The following is a 24,203-nucleotide window of genomic DNA, read 5'->3' as shown; positions in this document are numbered from 1 at the left end:
TCGTTTAAATAAATGACATTTCGTTTGTATATGAAAAATGTTCTAAAATTAAATTCTTAAAAGATTTTTATTTTGAATATTCTTCAATGGCTTTTATTTGTATTTAAGTGTATTAAACTTGTTTTTAATAGTTCTTCTAGTAGATGATTGCGTACGGTAATATGGGATATCTATCGTAAAAAGCGTCCAGAACACGAGAACATGGGAAATTATATGATGGTGACATTGACCGCAATCGTTTTAGTCTCGAGAAAGCAATGGTCGCCTAACGCGGCGCCTCTGCAAACTAGTTTACGTGGAATATTTATTCAGATATTTTCACTTATGTAAATTCTATAAATTCACTTGTGTCTCGCGTGAACTATCCGTGCCGTTCGCTTTTTTATATATCGTATTTTGTGGAATGTAATGCTAAGCGGCATCAATTATTTAAGTTTAAATTGTCCATAAGTAGGAAACAACTTCGAGAGAGAGAGAGAGGATACCAGACAGAACTATGTAAAAATGTACCAGGGGGAGTTTTTATGGGTGGACCGCAGAGCTTATAGAGTACGTTTCGGGGGAAAGCTTGATCACTCTCAGCGTCTTCATACATGTCACCTCGTGCGTCTATTCAAAGCTTTCCCTGAATTCGAAACCACATTAGTTTCATTTCTATGACAGATAAGACACGATTACTCTATTAAAAGTTATGGTTTTGGAAGTGAAGACTAAGCGCTGCATAGGACTCACAGGGTGAACAGGCAATCCTGTTTTAGGCCTTTAGAAAACACTGGACAACGGCGGCTTCCAATCGGTCCTATTGCAAATTTTTAGAGAAGCCTGCGTCCATGAGGAGTCATCCTGAGGCGGAAATGAAGAAGATGATAATGAGTCTTTGTTCAATATCTTTCAGCAGTCTAACTCTGTGCCATGACTATTTTACTTAAGGAGCTAGGTTGCCAAAATGCATCACATTGTCTGTGTAATAATAGAATAATATACCATTCTTGTCTGTAGAATAATATACCATTATTGGTAGAGATGTTGGAAAATGATTGTTGTTAACTGTACTTTTTATAATATCTTGTAATTAACTTCATATTATTTAAATGACCTAATATAATATGTTGCATATACCAAAATAAAGTTTAATATTTACTTTTTTAAATGATAATTTGTCAATACTATATAATTAGTTTAAAATATATTTTTTATAAAAAGTACAAATCTCTAATGTTTCTTTTTAAGTTTCGTTTGTAACTGTACGTTTAAATCAACAAAGATAAAAAGTTCTATGGTTTTTATAACGTTGTTGTTAATTTACAGGTCCAAAATGGCGACTCGTGTGGCATCTCAGATTTCAAGGACGACTGTTATTTGGTTAATGATGGCATTGCTTAATGTAAGTATTTTAATTAGCTCTGCGACAAGTTTAACAGTTTTATTCTAAACGTTATTATTTGTTTAATGTCATAAGTGTCTTTAAAAATATAACTAACAAAGTGATGTTACATTTCAAATTTTAATATTTACATACGCTTATGTAATAACACAGATATAATGATAACATATTTATAGATTTTAATTAACATGCATTGTTTATACAGCATAATATTAAACAATTATTTTCAGATGTGATCATTTTTAAAGCTTCATTTTATAATAATGAAAACTTTTAGGGTTATTTAAATAAATTATTAAAACTGTTAAGAATATTGTAAAAAGATTGAATATTAGAAATAAAGTTTATCAGACAATTTATTTTATACAAAATGACTAATGACCGCTTTCAAAGACATTAGCTTTTAGACTGTGTTAAAAGACAGGAACCACGAAATTCGCATAAAATAATGTCTAATATACAGAAAATGAACCGATGTTACAACCGCTGAAAACATGTCATCAAGATTTTGTTCTACCTGGAATTAAAATCTATTATATTTTCCTCGCCATTTTTATACCACGTCGACTGCACATCGTTGTTTATTTCAATAACTTATAAATGCAATCCAATTACATATTTTTTTATGACAAAGTCACAAATGTTTCGGAGTAATGTACACAAAGGAAATGTACTTAAATATAAATTCAAACATAATAATGGTAAAAACTCAATACATCATAACCTCGTTACTACTCGTAGCAAGTTTAAAGGTACCTCGCAATAACTTCGGCACATGGAGATCCAATATCTCAGTGCTCTCGTATTCATGTTGCAAAGTACATGAAACATTAAGTACATAAAAAATAGAAATAAATCACGATATTTTTCATTAACATTTTCTAAATTTAATTCTAGTTATGGCATAAATTACAATGGTAAATTATTTTGTTTTGTTATTTTAAACCTACTTCCGTAGTTGTAAGTATCTTAACAAAATACTCACATATAATATAAGAGAAGAAATATCGTTGGAACGTAAGTTTCAAAGGCAGTTCTTAAAACTAAGTCAAGTTAGCTCCGCTTAGTAACAAAAAGCCAATCTAGAACAATAAGTAACCAGAATCGCACCGTCCTTGTCGAGGTCGGCAATAGAACCCGGCTAAGCGAGTTGGTGTTCAAATGAACTGGTGTGCAAGAGGCTCACGACTTTCTCATCTAGTCGGTTGTCGGTTGCGTCCGGTCCATTTGAGCGCATCGCACGCGCGTCCGCTGGCACACATAGCAGACATATTGCACGTTGCCAACTAGACCGCGCCGTAAAAACATACGGATAGGCTTTGCACAGTACGCTAGATTGTTGCGAGGCATCCATCGCCGTCCGGCATCGGCTTGACCCGTTCTACTCGAAGCGCACCCATCCCGATCACTTTCAGGCTTTATTCGCTCTTAATTAACTTTTCAATTATCAATTTTTTGCTGATTTTTCTTTTTAAATCCATATTTTGTGTTTTTTTTAACGCAAGGCTTCATTTACTATTTATGATTATTTTACATTACATATTACAAAATTGTTGTAACTCAAATTTTGCGCAGAAACATTAACATTTATGCTTACTAGTTGCTTTGAAACAATGTTTCATAAGAATTAAGAATTGATCGAGAGTTACTAATCTCAAATATCTATGTGTCAAACTAAAATTAATAATAAATAGTGTCAATTCAGTTTGACAAATTGTTCAAGCTTACATTTTGTAATACAATATTATAAAATAAGTTTATGCTGCGTGGTAAAAGCAATGTAATTCGCAAACGTAATTTTTCAGGTTTAGAGTTGAGCCATAAATTGCTCGGCGTTTAAAACAAGTTTAACAGTTTTTATATTTCGGCCACCGTTTTATTTCTCTCTTTCCTGTTAAAACATGTCACTATTGTATCCGGTTCTCAAATTTTGAGTTACTTTTAAGTATTACTGCCTAATGCATCATAATTTTTAATATCATTGGTTGAATGGAATGGAAAAACTAAATTTTTATAAAGTTCTTATTGATGTAATTTTATAAAATTTGAATAATGGTTTCAATGTAACACAGACAGTTTTATATTAAACATTTAGTAAGTATTTCATTTTAGACGCGTTTTTTAAATTGTAGTGTTATTTTAATTTATTAACTCATTATCATCATCATGAGAACTTTAGCTGTAAAATGTTTCCTACTGGAAGCCTCTTCCATAAATTTTTAGTTGGACTGATTGGAAGCGACTTGCATCCAGTATCTTTAGACGACTTCATTTATTACTTTAATAAAGATTATAAGAGAAAAATTATAAAAATAAGGTTAATATTCTCTATTTTGGTTCTCTTTATACTGTTAATAACGCTTTCATACGACGTACCTAAATATATATATATTAAAATATATTACTACACCTACGCATACATAGAATACTATATTATAACCTTTTACCTGCATATTTATATTTAATTTAACTTTTATTTAATGGAAAATGTAAATACCCAAGGTACAAAACATTAGTAAAACATAATGTTTTTGAGTTCTATATGAAATTATAGGGGATATCCTAAAATGAGAATGCAGAATTTTCTTGAGAATTTTTATTAAGAGGAAAAGACAATTTATAATATTTTATAAATTCATATAATAAATAAACTGGTAAAAGTAATAAAACATTAAAGACCCAGTACACATGAAATACGAAATCTCTAGTAGTTGAAAATACTACTAGAGCAGTTTCAAATAAACCGCAGAACAAAATTATAAGCATAAGAAAAGGAATCACACAATCCTCGATCTACGTACTAACAATGGGTCTCGTTTGAAATTGATTTCTGCACGGATAAGAATACGTAATCCTACATAACGAGGTTGCAGTACAAGTAGAAACAAAGTGAAATAATGTTAATAACGCACAGCGCAAGTTACAATTGTATTTGAGGTATTGCTTTTCAAAAGAATTCTATTGTAAATGTGCTTTTTTAAATTATAATAATATCATTGAATTTAATTGAGTTTTCTAGTTTTTTTTTTCGTTTCTATTTTTCTGCATTTTGAAAATGTTAACTGATATATCTATTCATTTTTATAAAATTTAATTCAAGTAAATTGTTGCGCAAAACTCGTCATTTTTAAAACGTCGTTTTTAAAAATTAATAAAATATACCGTTTGGCCATTTGACAGTTTTATCAGTTTTGAGATTACAAAGCGCCGATGGGTCTTAGCTAAAACGTATAGCGTCATTAATTGACGCCATTACCGCGAAATGAAAAAGTTTTTTTGACATCGACATAGCAGTCGAAGAGAACTGTCAAGGATTAACACATTGGACACTGCATTGGAGACTGATCCATGATGATGATCAAACATTTGGTGACCCTGATGGGAGGCCACGCCTGTTATCCCAGCGTACTTTCTTAAAATTGTGGATGGTGGATAATCTTCCAGGAGGTTTCTGTAAATTGTAAAACTCTAAAAAATTGTGACTCCCACGTCATCTTTAGTCGATAAACCGCTTTACAGACTGTGTAAAGCCCATTTGAAGTGAAGAGGTTAGATATTCGCGCAGGCCGTGTACCAAGTTTTAAGATCGCTTATTCAAACGCGGATAAGAGATTTTTAAAGAAGACGTTGGCGTGGGTCGGAGATATGATGCATGCTAGAGAATGATGCTGCAAATACTGTAGATTGCACTCCGCATCGACAAGTCCATTGTGCGCGATTTCAGTGTTAAAACCAGGTTTTCCGTCATTACTCTAGGATTTTTTCGGTAATCCTGTAATATACTGCTTGTCTAGCCAGAGAGGTCAGCCAAAACGTCAATTGATAGTAACTGAAAAAGTCTAAGACAAACGTCTGAGAGGTTCTTGTACCATTAGCCGAATTTCGGAGAATTGGTACTTCGATTAGTTGCACTAAATCTGCTTGGCACTTATTATCAATCGCCATGCTGAGCGCCACGATATGACATAGGTGACGCATCATAAATAAGGATGAAGATTAATCAAGAAGAACTCTTCTCTCGGTGAGGACAATGATGCGCGAAGGAGGAGTAAATTTAATTTATACGCACGGACAAACCTTTTAGTGATTTTTTTTATTTACGACTTCATAATTTTTTTGATTTACATTGAGAGCCATTATTAGCATTGCGTTTCTATGGTTAGCTTTATTTTTATGCTTTTTCGTTAAAGGTTTTAACCTTTTAATAAAAATAACTACAATTAACAAAACATTTTATTAATGGTAAATTAACTCGGTGAAATACTTTCAAATTAAATTTCATTGTCATCGAGATTTCTTTATTATTGATTTATTTCTTTATTGTTTTTTTCTCTTCTTGTTCTATCTCTATTCTACATTATGTAATAGTCATATAAACTGTAGTCTTAGAAGTATCAGTAAGTAATTTTAATAAACATCTTATCAGCCAGTAGATGCTCACTGCAGATGCTCGTTACCCATATTTCGTTAACGAGTTTTCGCGGCTATATCTATGTTTTCGTTTCACCTAGTGTGGTGTACCTAGGCCATGTCTATAGGCACGTAGTCGCCACTAGAGAAAATTCCACTCGACTCCAACAACCATCAGTTTATGACAATAATAGTAATATATTCCATTCGATATTATGAAGTGTTCCGACAGGCGCCTGTCGCCAAGTCCTGCCACTATATAATGACGTGAAAGTCGTGTGAAGCCGGCATCACGTGAGATCCATTGTGCGTGTCACGTACTTGGGCCTAATTATCTATGGTTAATTATAGAGAGACCCAGTTTGGTATTCTTGTGGTTTCCTGTAAGCAATTGTTCCAATTGGCAATGGTTGAAATGATGATTACTGTATTGTTTTTATTTTAACGCTCTTTTCAGTTATCTTAACACTTTTATCATTATAAAAGTTCTCATCTGTCTTATTATTGCAATGGAATAAGATTGTATTTTATTTCTTTTGTCGTATTGATTCCTTTTGTGTGAATTAATGAATTTGTTATTATTCTCACATAAAGTTTTATATCTAACTATATCAACCCACAGCCCGTTTCTTATGTTTTTTTTTCTTATTTATTTGTTCCGATCAACAGAATTTACATGAATACATATTTCTTGCATTTCTATATAGATATTAACTAGTTCACCATCGCACGTTTCACGTATCATAAGATACAGAGAGAAATCGGTATATGCCAAAAAAAAAAACATTCTGGCCAAGCTTTATACATTATAAAATTATAATTTTAAAATATGCATTTTTAATGAACGTACTCCAATAACTAAACCCCGTTTGATTATTTTTTTTTTAAATTTCAAGTCTTTCAACCTTATAGTGTCAGAGATATTGTGATGAATCAGTAAACAGGTTGAAATATCTAAATATAAATATAAAGTTAAGGTATACAGGTGTTGAGAAAATTTCACATTAGAATTCAATCTGTGTAATATATTATTAAGTAAAACGTAAGTACTTTTAGATTTGCATTAAGTGTACTACTACAGGTTTATACATTTCAGTAAATACTACCGTCGTAAGTGGTCGTGCCGAAGATTAGTATTTGACGGGGTAGGTAAACAACCTGGACTCGACCGTTTGATGGCTATACGCTATGAATAATACATCTGTGGCGCTTGTTTTACCAGACAACAGAACTTACGATTCTACGTGAGATGAATGGGGGAGAGTTAACGGTGCCAGATTCACGTATCCATGGATTCTGATGAATATGCAGATATCACTATGACGCCCCGTCTTGGAATGCTAACGGTTGGAACACTTCAACAATATAACTCCTCGTTGCTTCGGCTCGGTTTCAATCATCGAAAGTAATATCAATCCGGTTTGCTGAATGTATTTGCATCGGGCTCACGTTGGTTTGTTTTAATTGCCCGTAAATACAATAAACGTGTGAATTTGCGGTTCTAAGTGAAAGGAATGCCAGGTGTACTGTTTAATTCACGTTATTTCTTATTGATGTGTCATATCGCTTCTCTCTCTTTCTCTTTCAATCTATATATTTACAGAGTTAATAGGTACTTGCCTAATGTAAAATATTTCGTTAATATTACAATACTCTTCTTTTGGTAAGAGGCTTTTTTCAATTTATATAGTACACGTTGCAAATCTTCTAAACAGTTCTTATTTGTATGCATAGGCTTTAATTAAAGGAATTTATAATACGATATTTACATAATTTCGTCTTTAGTTACGTGTTGATTCTAATTGACTTAAGATGATTTTTAAACATTTTTATTATAAGTTACAAAAATAATAGAACCGTTTCTATGTTAACACTAATACATACTCTTTAAAATAATTTAAAGCATTGCGAATTTGTGTTCGAATTTTAAAAAGTGTATGTGTACTTTGCTATTAATTTTACTTATACAATATATATGTTGTATACATTGTACATTGAAAACGTTTTACGAAACAGATATAAATTATTGTTTAATTGCACTTTCCTTAAACGAGAACTGCTCTTCAATGAAACCTGTACAGAAATTTCACTTTTCTTACGATCAGAAATAAAAATTTGCAAGTTGAAATCTAAAGTCTCGATCGAGATGCAATCGCCTGTGTTTTATAATCTTACAAGAATCTCGTTTAGTGTTATACAATGAATCTTCCTGCTCGCTTTTGCGTATTTTGTTTCACTCTTTGTTTAAACGTGTCATTCGTTGTTTAACTATGTCATCGTCTTCCACGAAAACACTACCCATAATTAAGGTAGGAGTTCAAATCGAACATGAATTGCAATTTAATTCTAATAATCTGTGACGTCAGAAGACTTTATAAATTTTCGACAGGATCCTTTGCTCTAGCGCTTTGCTACGCCCTTAACTAGGTCGTCTCTACACCTTCTTGTTGGATGTCTTATGCTGCGCTTGCTGGACCGTGATCTCCACTTGAGACCTTACAACCAAGAGGTCATCTGTTTTGCACGCTTTGTCTTGCCCGCTATTCTTTTAACTAATGCGCTGGACTATTTCGATTAGCTTCGATCATCTATGGATCTCTTAGTTCAAGATAAGATCTGCAAGAGAAGGTTAGAGAATAGGCTTCTCTGGGGCTCGTTGAGTTACTCTTACTTTGCCAGTGAGGCCCAAAGAAAGAGACTACGTTGCAGATATGCCATATGTTACAAGTGTAATATGCACAATCATAGAAAATTTGTGTTTACCAAGATCACTCAAATATATGGGATAGGCTGCTGACTTAAACTCTAAGCGATAAAAAAAGAACATGTCCAACTACAATTATAAATAGCGATGAAAGTTAATGAAATTTTAAATGAATAACATACAAACTGAGTTTATTAGTACTATAATGAATTTATATAATTGCATATTCATTAAACTATGACCTACATTGAAGCTCGTGTTTAAAACTCTTTAATGTTGTAAAAAGATTGATTCGTTAAAGAATTTATTAACTGATTTTACAATTTTTAGATATAACCAGAGTTGCAGATGAAAGTTCGCCGCTCGGTCAAACGGTTATCGCTTATTAGGCAATAAAATCTGTATATCACGGAGAGACCGCGGGCGAAACCTACTAATTTTGTCAGAGGAACGTGTTTCGTGCTCATTAAACATTCCCCTTGCATATATAATATTGGACACAACTGTGAATTATGTCCGACGTATTTTTGGAAGTAGGTAACTGCTTACAAGCAACTACACTGTTAAAACAGCTAAGCACCGTACCGTAGTCGAAACTTGTATCACAGAGGCTACATAATTAAGTACAGTTTCAATTTAAATGGTATCTAGAGCACAAAATAAAGGACATAAGGATAATATGGCTAAATCTCTGCCAGTTTTCAAAAGACTAGAAAATCATCACTACTTGTCATTGCGGTATTTTGTATACTACAATGACAATTGATGATGTATTCTGTTTATCATTGTACATACGTATACAGTGGTACTGTTTATGTGTAAAGACTTTTAAATAAATAGCTCGTTTGTCCGCAAAAACTTTTAAAACCTTTGCACCTATGTCTTACCATAGATTATCTCTTTTATTTCAATGCTATAGGCCCATAATATGTGGAAATATGAATTCTGCAAGAACAGATAGTAAACAATAATAAATTTTAATAGTATATTATCATTAAGTTTTTTATTATTTCTGAAAACATTGAATTTATATATTGTGCACCATACATCAATTGAGAAAAGATGAGCATTCAGGCCCTTTATATCCTTGGTAATGCCTTCACAGGTGTTTTAATCTTAGAACTTATGACATTAATAAGAGATTTGAACCCTGTTGTTTATGCGGAAATGAAGGACAACCACTTTGTCATAAAAATAGTATAACTTGTTAGACAATTTATTATTTTATTATAATTGTGTTATAAAATTAAGCCTGAAAATATACGTATCGTCTATAAATAGGGTGTCCGGTAGCACGATTCGGATTCAAATACAGTAATCGCATTAAAAACAAAAAAGAAAAATTATGCTGGTTATATTTCTTAAAATATGTGTCATCTAAATGCTGAACATCACGTCAAGCACTCTTTTTCGATCTGGCAATGGTAAAACCTTATTTCCTATTATCACTAGAGAACGACTTCATCAATTTCATTCGACTTTTTTAAAGTTTCTTAATACGCAATAGAAATTATACAGAAACTTAGAAATTTTCGGAAAAAATTAATGACAAATAAAACTTAGCGTGTTTGATAGTTTGCTAATATTTGTTGCATGATTGAAAGTTCAATCGCTGCAAATTTAAAATGTCGTTAAACAGATGCGTAAAATGATCACTCTCAAATAACTTACATTATTTTTTTTTATTGGAAAGTCATTAACTTCTGGCTGTACAAAGTCTAAACGATATTTTTTTAATATGAAATACATCGTGTTTACAAAAAAATTATTAATTTTATTTTCTACTTACTCCTGTTCTCACTTGTTATGTATCTATTTATGTGTAAATGGGTATTTGATAATCATTTATATGTGTCTATAGAATCTAATCGTTCGGCCATTTAATTTTAATTATTACGAGCGCGGACACAGTACGTCGGAGTAATATTTTACGCACCTCCGTAAAATATCTGCGTGGGATGAATATTTATTATTACACATTAGTAATAAATATTATAATTTACGAGTACATACATTTTGGTATACTTAGTTGTAACACTATGCTATAAATACTCATTTTATGTCATAGTTTATAGAACAACTATATTTTGTGTAGTATTAATGGTAGGCATTATATTCGTGATTTATTTACTAGTTAGAACACACCAACAATGGTAACACAAAACACATCGTAGACACTTAGTGATAACTATTAAAACCAGTGCTTAAATTAATTAAAAAGGTATACAATTTATTTATTTTTATTTAGAACAACAAAACTTATAATTTCTATTTAAACAAAATTAATAATATATTAAAATGACAAAATTTAATATTGGTAACTAATGTTTTATATATATATATATATATATATATATATATATATATATATATATATATGTTGCTTTGCTTTTTAATCTTTACACACACAACAACAACACAAGGGAAAATAAGTATTATCATTATTAATGTGAGTTTAAAAATCATATAATGGTATTGTCCGAGTCGTTGTTCAGTCTCGTCAATAAACCTTATATGCTATGCGCGTGAACGGCACAAGCCGATCTCAGCTGCTCGCACCGTCCTTCGGCAGGGGTACTTTAAACTTAGATGTTTTATTAATTTATAATATTGCTAGAAGGCCTTATTAACATGCACCCCACTCCCTACAACGCGATGGACGCGGCACCAGCGTAGAATCCAGGAAATGCTAAGATGTTTCGTCTCTATTTTGATGAAACGAATATAATTCATTTCAGGCCCAAAACGTCCATGGCTAGACATAGGACTCCTTCATAGATTTCCAATAAGATATAGCGTTTTCTGATGACATTAACACGGTCATATATCCATCTTATGCCGGTCCGCGGTCCCGCGTTTTAAATCGAATATGTTATATATTTTAAAGTTAATAATTATTAGTATGGTAGAAGAAAGTGTTAAATGTGTAATTGCGTGAAAACACAGAAAATGGTTAGAACTAGCAGCCGTGGCGGTGTGCAATGGAGCAAGCAAGTGGAAATTCCGCATGCTCGCTTTTCGCTTTAATGTAAGACTGCAGTCTTACATTCAGTTTTATATTTCATTATTCTTCGATACCGATATTATTATTACAATACTTATTTTATTTAATAGCGATTTCTATTATTTATTATAAATACAGTCAGAGAGAGAAAAAAGTAGTGAGTGGAATAAAAAAGAATAGATTACACAAATATATATAATAGATACATAGAAGATAGGAAATGATTTTTCCTAGTGTCTGAGTCATCATCATCATTTCAGCCGCAGGACGTTCACTGCTGGACATACTCACCCCTCGTCATCGTTTCAGCGCATAGACTCTCACAGAAAAGCATAGGCTTCCCCCAAGGATATCTATGGGGGATATACCATAGTCACAACGTTCAGAAGGTGGGTTGGCGATCGCAAAATGTGGTATTATGGTACACTGAGGACGCTGCTGCCTATCCGCTGGAAACTTATTTGTGAGCAGTGACAATCCTTGATGATTAAATGCACAAAGTGAAAATTATTTAATATTGTATCTCCAAAATCGAACCATCGAGCCATACACGATCGTGAGTCACAGTTCTGGATGATGAGTCATAGTTTCTGGACCGATGGGCTGCCATTGTTCAGACTCCCCTACAGATTTCTAATAGGATCAGTTGAAAGTGGCCTGTATCAACTGTACATTGACGACTTTAATACGGTTGTACATCCACCGGACGTTGTACCCTGGCGTTGTTCGAAACGTAGTTATTGTAAAATTAACGTAAAATAACGTTGTAATTTATTTAAATATGTATTTGGGATATAAGATTGATTGTTACATTATTAATAATTAATTATAATAGGAGAAAAGAATTTGGATAATCTCGCTCAATTAACCTGAAAATGTGATGTGTATCAATTTTTTATGGTCATAAAACGTATCGTCGATAAGATGCTTCGAACAACACCAAACGTATAATTTATCGCTCGTAACATAGAATAGGTATGCGGTGAGATATAAATACAAGAAAATGGGAATAGTTGTTTCGGAATTACAAGTTGAAGCACGTGCTTAGAGGAATATAATGAGAGGCTGTTATATCACATCATAACTCATAAATTCTTCTAGTATCGACCAAAAGTTATTTATTGTCATTATTAAAATTAAAATTGCTAGAACAGTAGACGAGGTCTGTTTATTTTTTTGTTGAACTTACGACGATATACATGATTATATGGTAAACTTTTGATCAGACAAAGTGCTGCTATTTTTATTTATTAATTATGTAATAATTATACAGAATGTCTAAAAATTTAGTGAAATGATTAAAATAGTTTTTCGAAAAATGTTTCTTAATTATCAAATTATACATTTTTGGAGAATGAAGTGTAAAAATTATTATAATATATATATTTAGATTTTTTTTATGAAGAAACCATTTCGTATTCGGCTTTCTTTTTTATCGCTCGTCTCGAATAAATGGTTTCAGTTAAGTAACTTTATTTGAACTAAGTCAGGAATGTGTGCTTATCCATATATATTTGATTTATTAAACTATTTAATTTATTGTCTATACGATCAATATAGGTTAAACTGAGCATAGTGACCACTGTTCATCGTCACACCTGGAAATCGATTTTTAAGGAAATTTGTCGAACTGCCTATGCGACCATAGATTATATACGTAAATAAAATAATCAGTATTTTATTTTCTTTTAAATCACAAATTTGTGCTTACATGCCTATGTATGTGTTTTTATAAATATATAAAGTTTAATACTTATTAATAAATAGTTGTGATAAATATGTAATATACTTGAAAATTTTCAAATTTCAAATTTTATTACAAAACATTCATTGTGTGCAGTATTAGCATTATTAATTCACAGATTGCAGATTAGTATTATTAATTCACACATTATGCAATAATTATAAAGCCTACCCGCTTGCCAAACGTGGCAATCGTGCTATATCACCCATAGATATCTTTTGGGTAAGACTGATACTTGCAGTGGACATCTACGACATCGCTATCATAACCTTTGACGTAGTAAAAAAAATTAGAAAGCGCACTAAGTTTATAATTAAATCTGATATCATAGCCCTTAATTCATTATAAAGAAAAAAATATTTAAAAAAACGACAAAAGTACCCACAAATATAACAAACGCAGTACAGTAAGTGTGCTGGTGACCTTATTGTTAGCATACTCGCGTTAATGGTTCCGCTTTACACAACTACTCTGTGAGAATTGTTTCGTTAGTTAGCTGACGAATTTTTTTACATTGGTTGATCATTAGTTATTCGATAAAAATGCTTTTAACGTTATCATATAAATTCAATTTTAATTTTAAACAAATTCTAAGCTTTTCTAGACTCTTGATCTTATTTCGTGTCTAATAAAAATCCCTTAGTAATCACTACTCCTATTTTTTATTGAAATAATTATCTCCTTTGTATTCAATTAATGTAGTGAGAAAATGACATGTCTATCGGCAGAGCCCAAAGGCAATTTTGAACTATTATTATCTTTATGATGCCAGTAATCAGATTTAGGTGTAACTAGATGTGTTATACATCGTCAAATAATTCATTTATTAAATCATTTGAATATTTTTTTATCAATTAATTAATGGAATGAAATGATAATTTTTATAATAGCTAATTTACGGTGCATGTTATATTTATTAATATAGCTTGAGAAATTTATGCTTTGATTAGAAACCATTATGAAATAAAGACAAAAATATTATTGTTAAATATTCAATTTATGACTTCCTTTGGTAATTTTATTTATATAATATGTAATGAGTTAGAGTTTCATCCTGCTTCTCCACAAGTATTGCACAAAGTCAAATAAAACACATTACAAAATAATAAGTTGACGATCAAGAAGCATTCTGTTCGAAGTTAGAATTTTGAGTAAATGAATTTTATCATTTACCGTATTTTATTTATAGACTTCTTATACTAAGTATAACGGTAAGCTCAATACTGATAGCATTCACTACCAGTTTAGGCGGTGGTGAAGATGGAATAGGCAATATAATAAAAAATTAATGAAAATAATTTCAATTGTAAAAAAAACTTGACAAATGTACTAACGATGTAACGACGTAGTAACATGTATACTACACTTGATATATACATATATAGTTATTTCAAAATATGTTTTTCATTCCTTAATGCTTTTGTATTGTTATAAAATGAAAATTTGTTAACTAAAAAGATTATTTACGATGTTAAATGATATAAAGTTAATTATATAAATGATTTCACTACTAAATATCAATTGATTGTTTAAAATAAATTTATGGTTATAGAAAAAAAAAATTGGGTCGTAATATTAGATTAGTTTTAAAGCGAGCCTATAACTATTATGATACGCCTTCCATTCAATTTATATCTGTGAATCACACCACCTGGTGCGGTGGCATTGAACTCTACAAGTCGGCTAGAGTAGTTACGACGTCCGACGACATATTACCCAAAATCTCGCATGAGAGGTGGGGCTGAACGAATGGAAACTTACTATTTTTCTACCTCAAATATTAATGACGTCAGCTTTAAATTTTAATGATTGATACATAAAGTTTTTTTTTTTTAATTTTAGTATAAGCGTAGTACAGTTTGATTGGTCACAGATGCAAAATCTTTAAAGGGTGTACGTCTATTTCCAATAATTTCCTTGATAAAATATGTTACAAGATTTATCTTTTTCTATCATAATTAGAGAGGATAACAACTTCTACTAGTACGTCTAAGTACTGTAACTAAACTATGTATATACAAAATGTTTGAAAGCTTTGAAGGGTTTGTATAGCTCATTTGTCACCTATTTCTAATCATTCTATATAACGTGATCCCTCAGAAATTCTATTAAAATATGACAGGGCAATAAGTTAGGAACAGATGGGGACAATAATCAATTTTAATATATGCTAATTTGTATTTCAAAAACGCAAGTTTTGCTATATAACCATAATGTTATCTACAATTTTTGAAATAAGTTAGTAATACATCCATCGCTTAAATCTTTTGCACCTAGAACCGATCATCTTGTATATTATTTAATTAAAATACAAAGCGTAGTTTTAAAATACGTAACTGTTATTTTCGGGGCCTATCGATTGAATCAATGACGCGGGAGGCTGTTGGTATGATCACGGCCGCGACATGCGCTCACAGGTGGCGAGGAGGCCGGCCCAGCGACTCGACGCGAAACGCGTTTTATGACTCATTCGTCTACATAACACGAAGAAAGTTTTTGGGCGAGTTTTGGTTTCATTCCCGTGTCGTTTAACTGGCAACATCGAGGTGTGTCATAACAAATGTTCGTGCTTCAATAGCTTTTATAAAATGTATCTCTCTTTATAAATACTTATTCATAAAGAGTTTTAAATTATCGCATTATTTTTAAAAGAATTTAGATATTACAGAAAAGCTTACCGTGAATTTAAGTTAGTTTTTATAACTTACATTATTGGATAATCTATTTATTAGCTATACAGGTGATTGATTTTATTTTGTAAAAGTCCTTCAAAGTTTACACCTATTTCTAATCAGTCTGTATAACGCGATTACTTTGTAATAAGTTACATTAACTTATAATGTACATAGTAAGGTGACAAGAACAAGAAGTAATTCGAATTTTGAAAACAATTTTTTTTACTTAGTCATAATAATATATTATTTTTTGCATAGTATACTATGCTTTAATTGATAACAAATGAGTAATACATTCACCTTCTTATATCTATAGCACATAGAAGCAATCAACGTATATATGTTTTATTTCCTAAATAGATTGCACCCAGAGATAGTGCGTTGCAAATAAATGCGATCAAATTAAGTAATAATACATAATAATTAAACATAATCAATTACGCGTTTAAAAATAAAGTTTCGTTAGCTATTTTCAATTGGCACATAAATTTGGTAAAGTTACGTAAAAATATATGTTTATTACTTTATGATTTAGTATTATTACTTAGATACAAGTAAAATAAAATTATATATATATCATAAACTATCTTGTACAATATACCAATCTAGTAGTCCCTCATCTGTTTTCATACTATGGTTGTCAACAGGCAAAGATCTCCAGTGAAAGGGACGCCTAAAAGGAATTTACTCATTGGAGTTTCGATTAAACCTATTTTTCATCAACAAAACGTTACTTATTGCTTAGACTGCCAATGTTATAGGCTTTACACTAAACACAATGTGAAGTTAGGAGAGGATGAAAATAGTACTAATGGATACTATTGTCTCTGCGAATAAAATGTTTTATAGATACACTGTTAGGAATTCTCTGTAGATGTTAGATGCTAACGAAAGATTTGCGATCGACAGGTCCCGTGTTTTCATTTGTTTCCTTATAAACCGTACAATGTTGCCTCTTTAATACACTATAAGACAAAAAGGCATACTTAAAGTCACAAGGTTCAGCACAAAGAGGTCATCTTGTGTTTCTATCTGAGTAATAGCATCCGAAGAAATTCACATTCTTCGCGAATTTCTCCACATGCGTCTCGGACATAAAGCCGTGACTCACACAAACACCGCGCTTTCATTTTACTTTTATGCAATTCATCAGACACACTTGCAAATATTTTTATTGCTTTAATTCCGCGTTTAACAAACGATGTTAACTTTCTTGGCGCTTCGTTATCATGGCAAACGATGTTTTTCATTGTTATAAGCTTCGCCGTTTGTCAAATCATTGCAAATTATACACGCTGGTTAAAGATGTAAAAGTTTTAAAGAAGTGAATGTATATTCAAAGTTTGTTTACCAATTTTCAATAATTCTATATAATGTTATCTGTCTGAAACCATATTGAAATGCGACAAGTCAATTGTTTCTTGCAGTACAATGTCTACATGGAAAGATAGTAAACAATAATTTATAATAATACTTAGTAATAGAAATTTGAAAACTCTTTTTTTCTTACTTTATGAACATTTTTTATTATTAATAACATCATTGATTTCTGCATAGTGTATTTCATAAATTATTTGATAACAAATGAATAACCTATTCATTCCTTTAAAAGTTTTACACTACAATTATAATTAATCAACTTATGTACTGCGTTTGTGTTAATGTAAGAGCTTCCATTGGCTGAAAAGAAAAAGGAGAAAAAGATGAACCAACTTCACTGTTGGAAGACCTTCCAACAGTTACGCTAATACATGTATTGCTTTGTTGTATATATTCATGTTTAATTTACATCATACTGCCCGATCGATGTACAAAGTAATAAGAACACACTCGATCACTTGAAGCTTTTGATAGACACACGTAGTCTGATATTACAATATTTTTTATTATATTAGAAACCTATGACGTTTACATTTTATAGCTCATTCTACAAATATTAATAACATATAATGTTTCATTATTAACGAAATACTTGTATATTTTAGTTAGTATTTTGCTATGTCAAGGCAAATCTTATAGTAGTGAGTGAGGAAAATTGATCGATGTTCCATAAACGTCCCATTCTAAGGTATAGGCCTCCATCAAAGATATCTATGGGACACATGACATAATACCCGAACTTGGCACGCGGATTGGTAGTGGTATTACGGTACGCATCCTCTGGAAACTTGTTTTAAAGCGGTAGTAATCCCATAATTAATGCGCAAAGTTTAAATTAATTACGATTGTTTCTTGCGAATCGTATCGATCGTAAGTCTCAATCCAAAAGATAACCATTGCTCAAGTGTTAATATGGTCATAAGTGAAGATAAATTTTACAGTATTAAATGTGGCAAATCAGTAATTAAGTTTAAGCAGCGTAGATATAAAATTAAATACTAAAGAGAAATTGATATATTAAAAATGACAGTGTAAGCGGTATTAAATATAAATAAGATAGGTTTTAACGACCCTAACTGGGAATATTTAATTACTAGATAACACTTAAGAGTGTCGTAAATCTGAAGACTATTCCTTAGGTGTTGGCGAAGTTTATTTTAATAATGATTTTGTCAATTAGAATCAGCAAATTCTAAGTTACATTTTCATAACTGAATTAGATAAGATTGCCTCGAGCTCTCGGAAGTTAGTAATTCTTTTGTGCCCCATGTATATGCTTTTATAATGGGACACTAGTTAATGTTCAGAAAACTCATAAAAATGTTGGAATGTACACTGTTAATTCCTTCATAGAAAATAGCTCACCTTGGGAATAATGCATTAGCCTCCAGGCTATTTCAATGTTCAATAAATATTTAATTTTAGATTTAAAAATAAATATTTCGTCTCGCTGAATTTGTTTAGTTTGCCTTTCTTAGGTCAGTAGTAATAATTATCTGAATAGGTTGTAGACTTAACGTTAGGTGCGATCAATCCTATGTAGAACAAACAATTTTTGTGATTAAATTCGAATATAGTTACAAATTTTGCGAAACAGGCTGGTATATGCAATGATAGCTTAAGTTAATAGAAAGGCACTGAAAGCACAAAACATCGAGACTATGGCATATCTTGGAGTGATCGATAATCACCTTTGTCAGACAATTGTTTCTAATACAATTCTCAATTTTAGAATACAATCTGAACTCGAAAGTTAAAAACTAAAAGTATATTTTTCCGATGCCTTTATTATCGTCTAGAAAGAACAATTAAATGTATGATTCAAACAAATGATAGTAAATCACGGATATGAATAACATTGTTGTTTAAATTGGCAAATAGTATAAAATTACACGCTTTACAGATTTTGAGCGCACACTCGCGGTGACAAGTGAAACGCCGGTTCAAATTACACTTAATATATAACACATCTTCCTGCTACTATCTCGGATAATAACGGCCTATGATAGAAACACAGCTGTGCCGTGATTACTGTATATTTTCTATACAAGTGCGTCATTACCGTAATGGCGCGCGGCACGCGCCTTGCGCGCACCAAATGATTCGTTAGTGCTGCTAAACTAACTGCTTCTTTTAGATCTGCTTACTTTCTTGTGTACACTGCAATTTGTAATTTCTACGCGTGTATTGCCACGGTGGTCCTATCTGTCCGTTTATCTCTTGCTATAGGAATTGTAAGAACAATTTTCATTCACGGTCTAACCGCACTAAAAGAGAGATTCTGTTCATAAGTTGGACATATTATTTTATAAAATATATAATATATGTGTATAATATATGTTCACGAAAAGAGTGAATCCTTTAAGCAGTATCCTCATCAAGAGACTACTGCTTACTGCTTATATACATATAACACCTAGACAATGGCAACAAGGCATCGAACAATTTGCACCTGTACTATATTTTAATGTAAATAACCTTCGCATCTATTTGAAAATTCAAGATATATTTAAATAAATGCGAAGACATCTTTTCATCAATCTAATGAAGCTCCTACGAACTAGAAGATTATTAGAAAATAGTAGATTAAAAATTAAAACATTATTAAATTAAAAGTATGATTTCAGTAAAAAAAATTTACATTTACAATAAAAAAAAGAAAACGTACAGTTTATAATAGTATAATCGTTAATCACAAACCCCATCCACTAAAGTTTTTTTTTTTTTTAAATCCTTATAAATCTATTGTGGAGACTAAATAATGAAAACCACAATCCTAGTTATGACGTAAATTTGAAACATAACTTTTGCTTGCACATATGATAACCTGACTTTTAACTCTTATGATAGTAACCTTGCTTGAGTTTCTTCGCGTATTGTCAGTCTAAACCGAGGCTCTTCTCGGAGGCCTGAGCCGAATTTCTAAATAGGTCCCCCAACCCCGAGTAAAAACAGCCCTATTTGTCATATTTTTAATTTGATTTCTAATGCAAAACGGTACTAATATTATCGAATTTAAAAATATAAATATCATACTACACCGAAGACTTTCACAAAAAAACATATTCATTTAGTTACAACTCTACTGACTCTACATGTATGTTATTTATGTATATATGTATGCTTTATATGTAGGTATGTTAGTCTGTTATAAACTAAGTAAGAAATATATTCTATCATTCATTCGTTATTAATTTCTATATAAATATTTAAAAGACATTGCATTAAAACAGTTTGCACTAAACTTCATGGCACGTGAGGATATTTCAAGATCACGTCACACTTTGTAGAGAACTATTTACGGACATTTTATAAAATGTTTAATTCATAGAGAACCAACGAAGGGGTCGCTTGAATGATTCACTAATAATTTTAACATCTTTAAAAGATGTTTCACAAACTTCCAACTATAACACTGATCAAAGAGATAGTATATTTTATATAAGACAATACTTATTATATTAATTCTCATATCTATTTTTAATAGTAAATTATGGTTTATTATGATATAAGCTACACACTACGAATGTAAACATAATGTTCAGTAAACTTACTAGGCAAATGAAACGTCCCTATTAATGTCACAAGGTAATTAACGTAAATGTGTTGTTACGTAGAATGTTGTACAAAACGGTTTATGTGTGCATTGACCTTATAATGTTTCTATAGCTGAAACAAAAACCTTATAGAAATAGAGTTCCACTTTCAGAAAGAACTTCTCTGAAAGAAGTTACTGTCACAGGCCGTTATTATTCAAGATGATAGCAGATAGATATGTAGACTAGTGTAATATGAACCAGCAGTTCTTTACTTGCCGCCGTGTTTTACGCTGGAATCTGTAAAGCGTGTAGTTTTGTATCATTTTCAGATTTAAATAACAATGTCATCAATTACTGTGATTATTTTTGTGTAATAATATATTCATTTACATTATTTTTGAATCATTTACAATGATAACTCGTGTACACCATGGAAATGACAGAAGGGAATAATTTGATAGAAACTAAAATTAAATTGAACTCCCATTTATTAACAACATCTTTCAAATTAATAATGCTATAAAGGTTCCAAGGCGTCATGATTTGATAACATCATAAATTAAATTTAGAGGGGTTTTAAACTATATATATATATATATATATATACACACACACATATATACATATATATATATGTAGTTTAGGGCCTGTTGGAAATCAAACACGTAATCTAGAAGTGTAAGGTAACAGTCTTCTATTTTAGCTTCCCGATGATGCTGAAGACAGACATTACTAAAGTCAAATAGATTCGCGTTGTAAAATTTTAATTGTCTCCAGTGGTACCACGGTGCAGACCCGTAGACGGTAAAAGAAAAAGAACGAAATTATTAATTTCTTGGAAACGTGTTGTTGGAGATGTATGTTGCAGAAATCATGTACTCAACGACAGCAATTAATTTAGATTTGTTGTATAGAATATTTTGAACGGCCCAGAGCGATCAGCTCTGCGATGAACCATACAAGTTATGGTACTCTGGTAATTTATCTTCAACCTTTGTATACGAAAAACTTCTGATGGGGAGAGATGGCAGAGAACTGTGATTAGCACCGCACAATGACGGCGTCACTAAAAGCATGCGACTGAAGAACCCATTACAACAGTTTTTATGGTTTGATAAGTTTAGAATAGTGTAGTATGCAACTGCACTGCAATTTCTTTCTAGATAAGTAATACTAATTTTATTTTTTTTCTTATTAATTTTTTTAATGAATTTTGAGCAGTCGCGTGTCGTTTTCTGCACACAGTACGTGGCTACTTTGCATCGAGAAACCGTTATTAAAGGCGATTTCTAATCGATTTCATATACTTTCAAGTGGCGTTAATTATTTAGAACACATTCGAATATTCATAGCCGCGCATTACTCTCTTAAAATTGTTGATAAATATTAAAAATGATTAAATTGATCTACGTACAGAAATGCATTGTCTATAAGTGTACTTTCAAATTTATTCATAGACTACCAATAAATCTTTGAATATAAATTAAAATTTATGTTTTGTTCACGATTTCCTGTTCAAAATGTAAGAATTTTTTTGACTATAGTTATTTAAATATAAACTAGATAATTTATACAACTTTTTTGTTAATGTTTATTTTTATTTTTTTAATTCCTGAATACAATTTAATTTATATTTTAATAGAGTTTCTATCATGTCGGTTATCTATTAGTATTATTTAATGCTATTAAAAACCAACGTTTCTCTTTCCAGATTTGGTTTACATAGTTAAATTTAGTTTATTAATATTTTCAATGAATCATAGTTTTGACCAAAATATTAGGAGCTTAAATTTAATATTGCAATCAGAGCTATGTTTCAAGAAATACACAAGTTTTTATCAAGTAATTTAATCATTTAGTAAGATTTGAGTACATTCCGCGTTGTAAAGCAAATATTAAAAAAAAACAAATTGTTCAGTTAATAAATGTAGTATAAAGATTTTAAGTACTATTACTTTATTTTATTTACGGTATGGTATACATTGATAATTAATGGACAATAGCTTTTAATTGTATTAAAAGTAATTTTCGTATGTTCTACTTGTATTCAACGACCTAACAGTGTAACCTGTGGTTTCTAAAATCTGATTGTATCTAATTAAGTTAAAATTATCAGAGCGTTTCGAAGCCCTGATAACAGTTAAAACGCTTTCATATATACTATGTATCGTGAATGTGTAGTGTTGGAGTATTCTTTAATCATTTTTTAACTTTTATTTTAACCTTCATATATTAGTTTTAAAACGACTTATTATGTGTTTTATTTTTAAATAATGTTGCGGATCATAATCTTCAATATTTAATTATTTTAAGGTCCTTCTAAGTTACAAAATATTGTTAATAACGTAATAAAAACATAAGAAACAATAAGAAAATTACAAAGTACATATTATTAATAGTTCAAATTAAAATGACTGTTGACAAACAAATATGGTGCGGACGAGTCGATTAGGTATATTATGTAAGTTCATACGGAGTGTATATGTTGAGTCCGATCAATTATATTTATGTATTTGTATGCATAACTTAAACTAAGTGAGTTTTGTTTCCTTCCCTCAACTTTTATTTTTGTATTTGGGGTAGTTTTGTTTTTGCTATAGAGATATTACACTGCTTTCTATCTCTCACTTTAACTTGCCTATCCTTTGGGCTATGTTGGATTATATTCGTTCGTCTACGGACCTGATTCAAGATTCGATTCCTCGCACTGAAATCCCTGGCATATCCCTCTCCATAGGTCATGGTATATCTGTCTATATATAATAAAATATTTGAGGTAAACAAAATTGGACTGCGTTTACATTAAGCTTGGAGCGCAGTAGCTAAGCATAACAAAGGCTCTCTATTCAGTAAAGTAGATAAACTAAGATAAGTCAAGTCAGGCGTCGCATCTAATGTATATTCTTTTAAAATTTTATTTGTTGGCGATTTTCGGATTCGCGGGCTCTGAGACCAAAGAAGCTTTAAACGCCAGAAAGGTTAACATCATCCAGCAACAATCGAGTATAAATCATAGCAAATAATAATAGTAAGAAATTTGGGTATATAACCTACTTATATAATTATTTCAGAATAAGGGAGAGAAATAAAGTATCACTGGAACACCCAACAAGCTTCTCGCCAACTTTCTTACGCACTGATGAGAGGAGCTCACCCGCCCACAATCTAAATTAAAAATGAATTATCTAATTTTGTACAAACAAAAATAAACTTTATTATATTAGGTTTATTAGGTAGACCTATATTTTAAATAACTTATCATACCTATTGAAATCACCATACATTTTCATTAAAAAATTTTCGAACTTAATAATAAATGGATATTTTTTTTTATTTTTAATCCAAGACATTAGATTAGCACGC

General features: G+C 31.0%; 1 protein-coding gene across 1 annotated transcript in view; it reads left to right on the top strand.

The window, feature by feature from the left end:
- Positions 1–24,203, top strand: part of m (miniature) — a 56,890-nt gene that overhangs the window by 5,619 nt on the left and 27,068 nt on the right. Inside the window, exon 2 of the mRNA XM_068768514.1 lies at positions 1,309–1,384. Coding sequence (XP_068624615.1) covers positions 1,309–1,384 — 76 coding nt within the window. The remainder of the gene's footprint in view (positions 1–1,308; positions 1,385–24,203) is intronic.

Source organism: Battus philenor, unplaced genomic scaffold (assembly GCF_028537555.1).
Source record: "Battus philenor isolate CCGP_79_NKW_IND1 unplaced genomic scaffold, ilBatPhil1.0.hap1 SCAF_10, whole genome shotgun sequence".
NCBI classification, from domain to species: domain Eukaryota; kingdom Metazoa; phylum Arthropoda; class Insecta; order Lepidoptera; family Papilionidae; genus Battus; species Battus philenor.
This window is presented reverse-complemented; position numbering and strand designations above follow the sequence as displayed.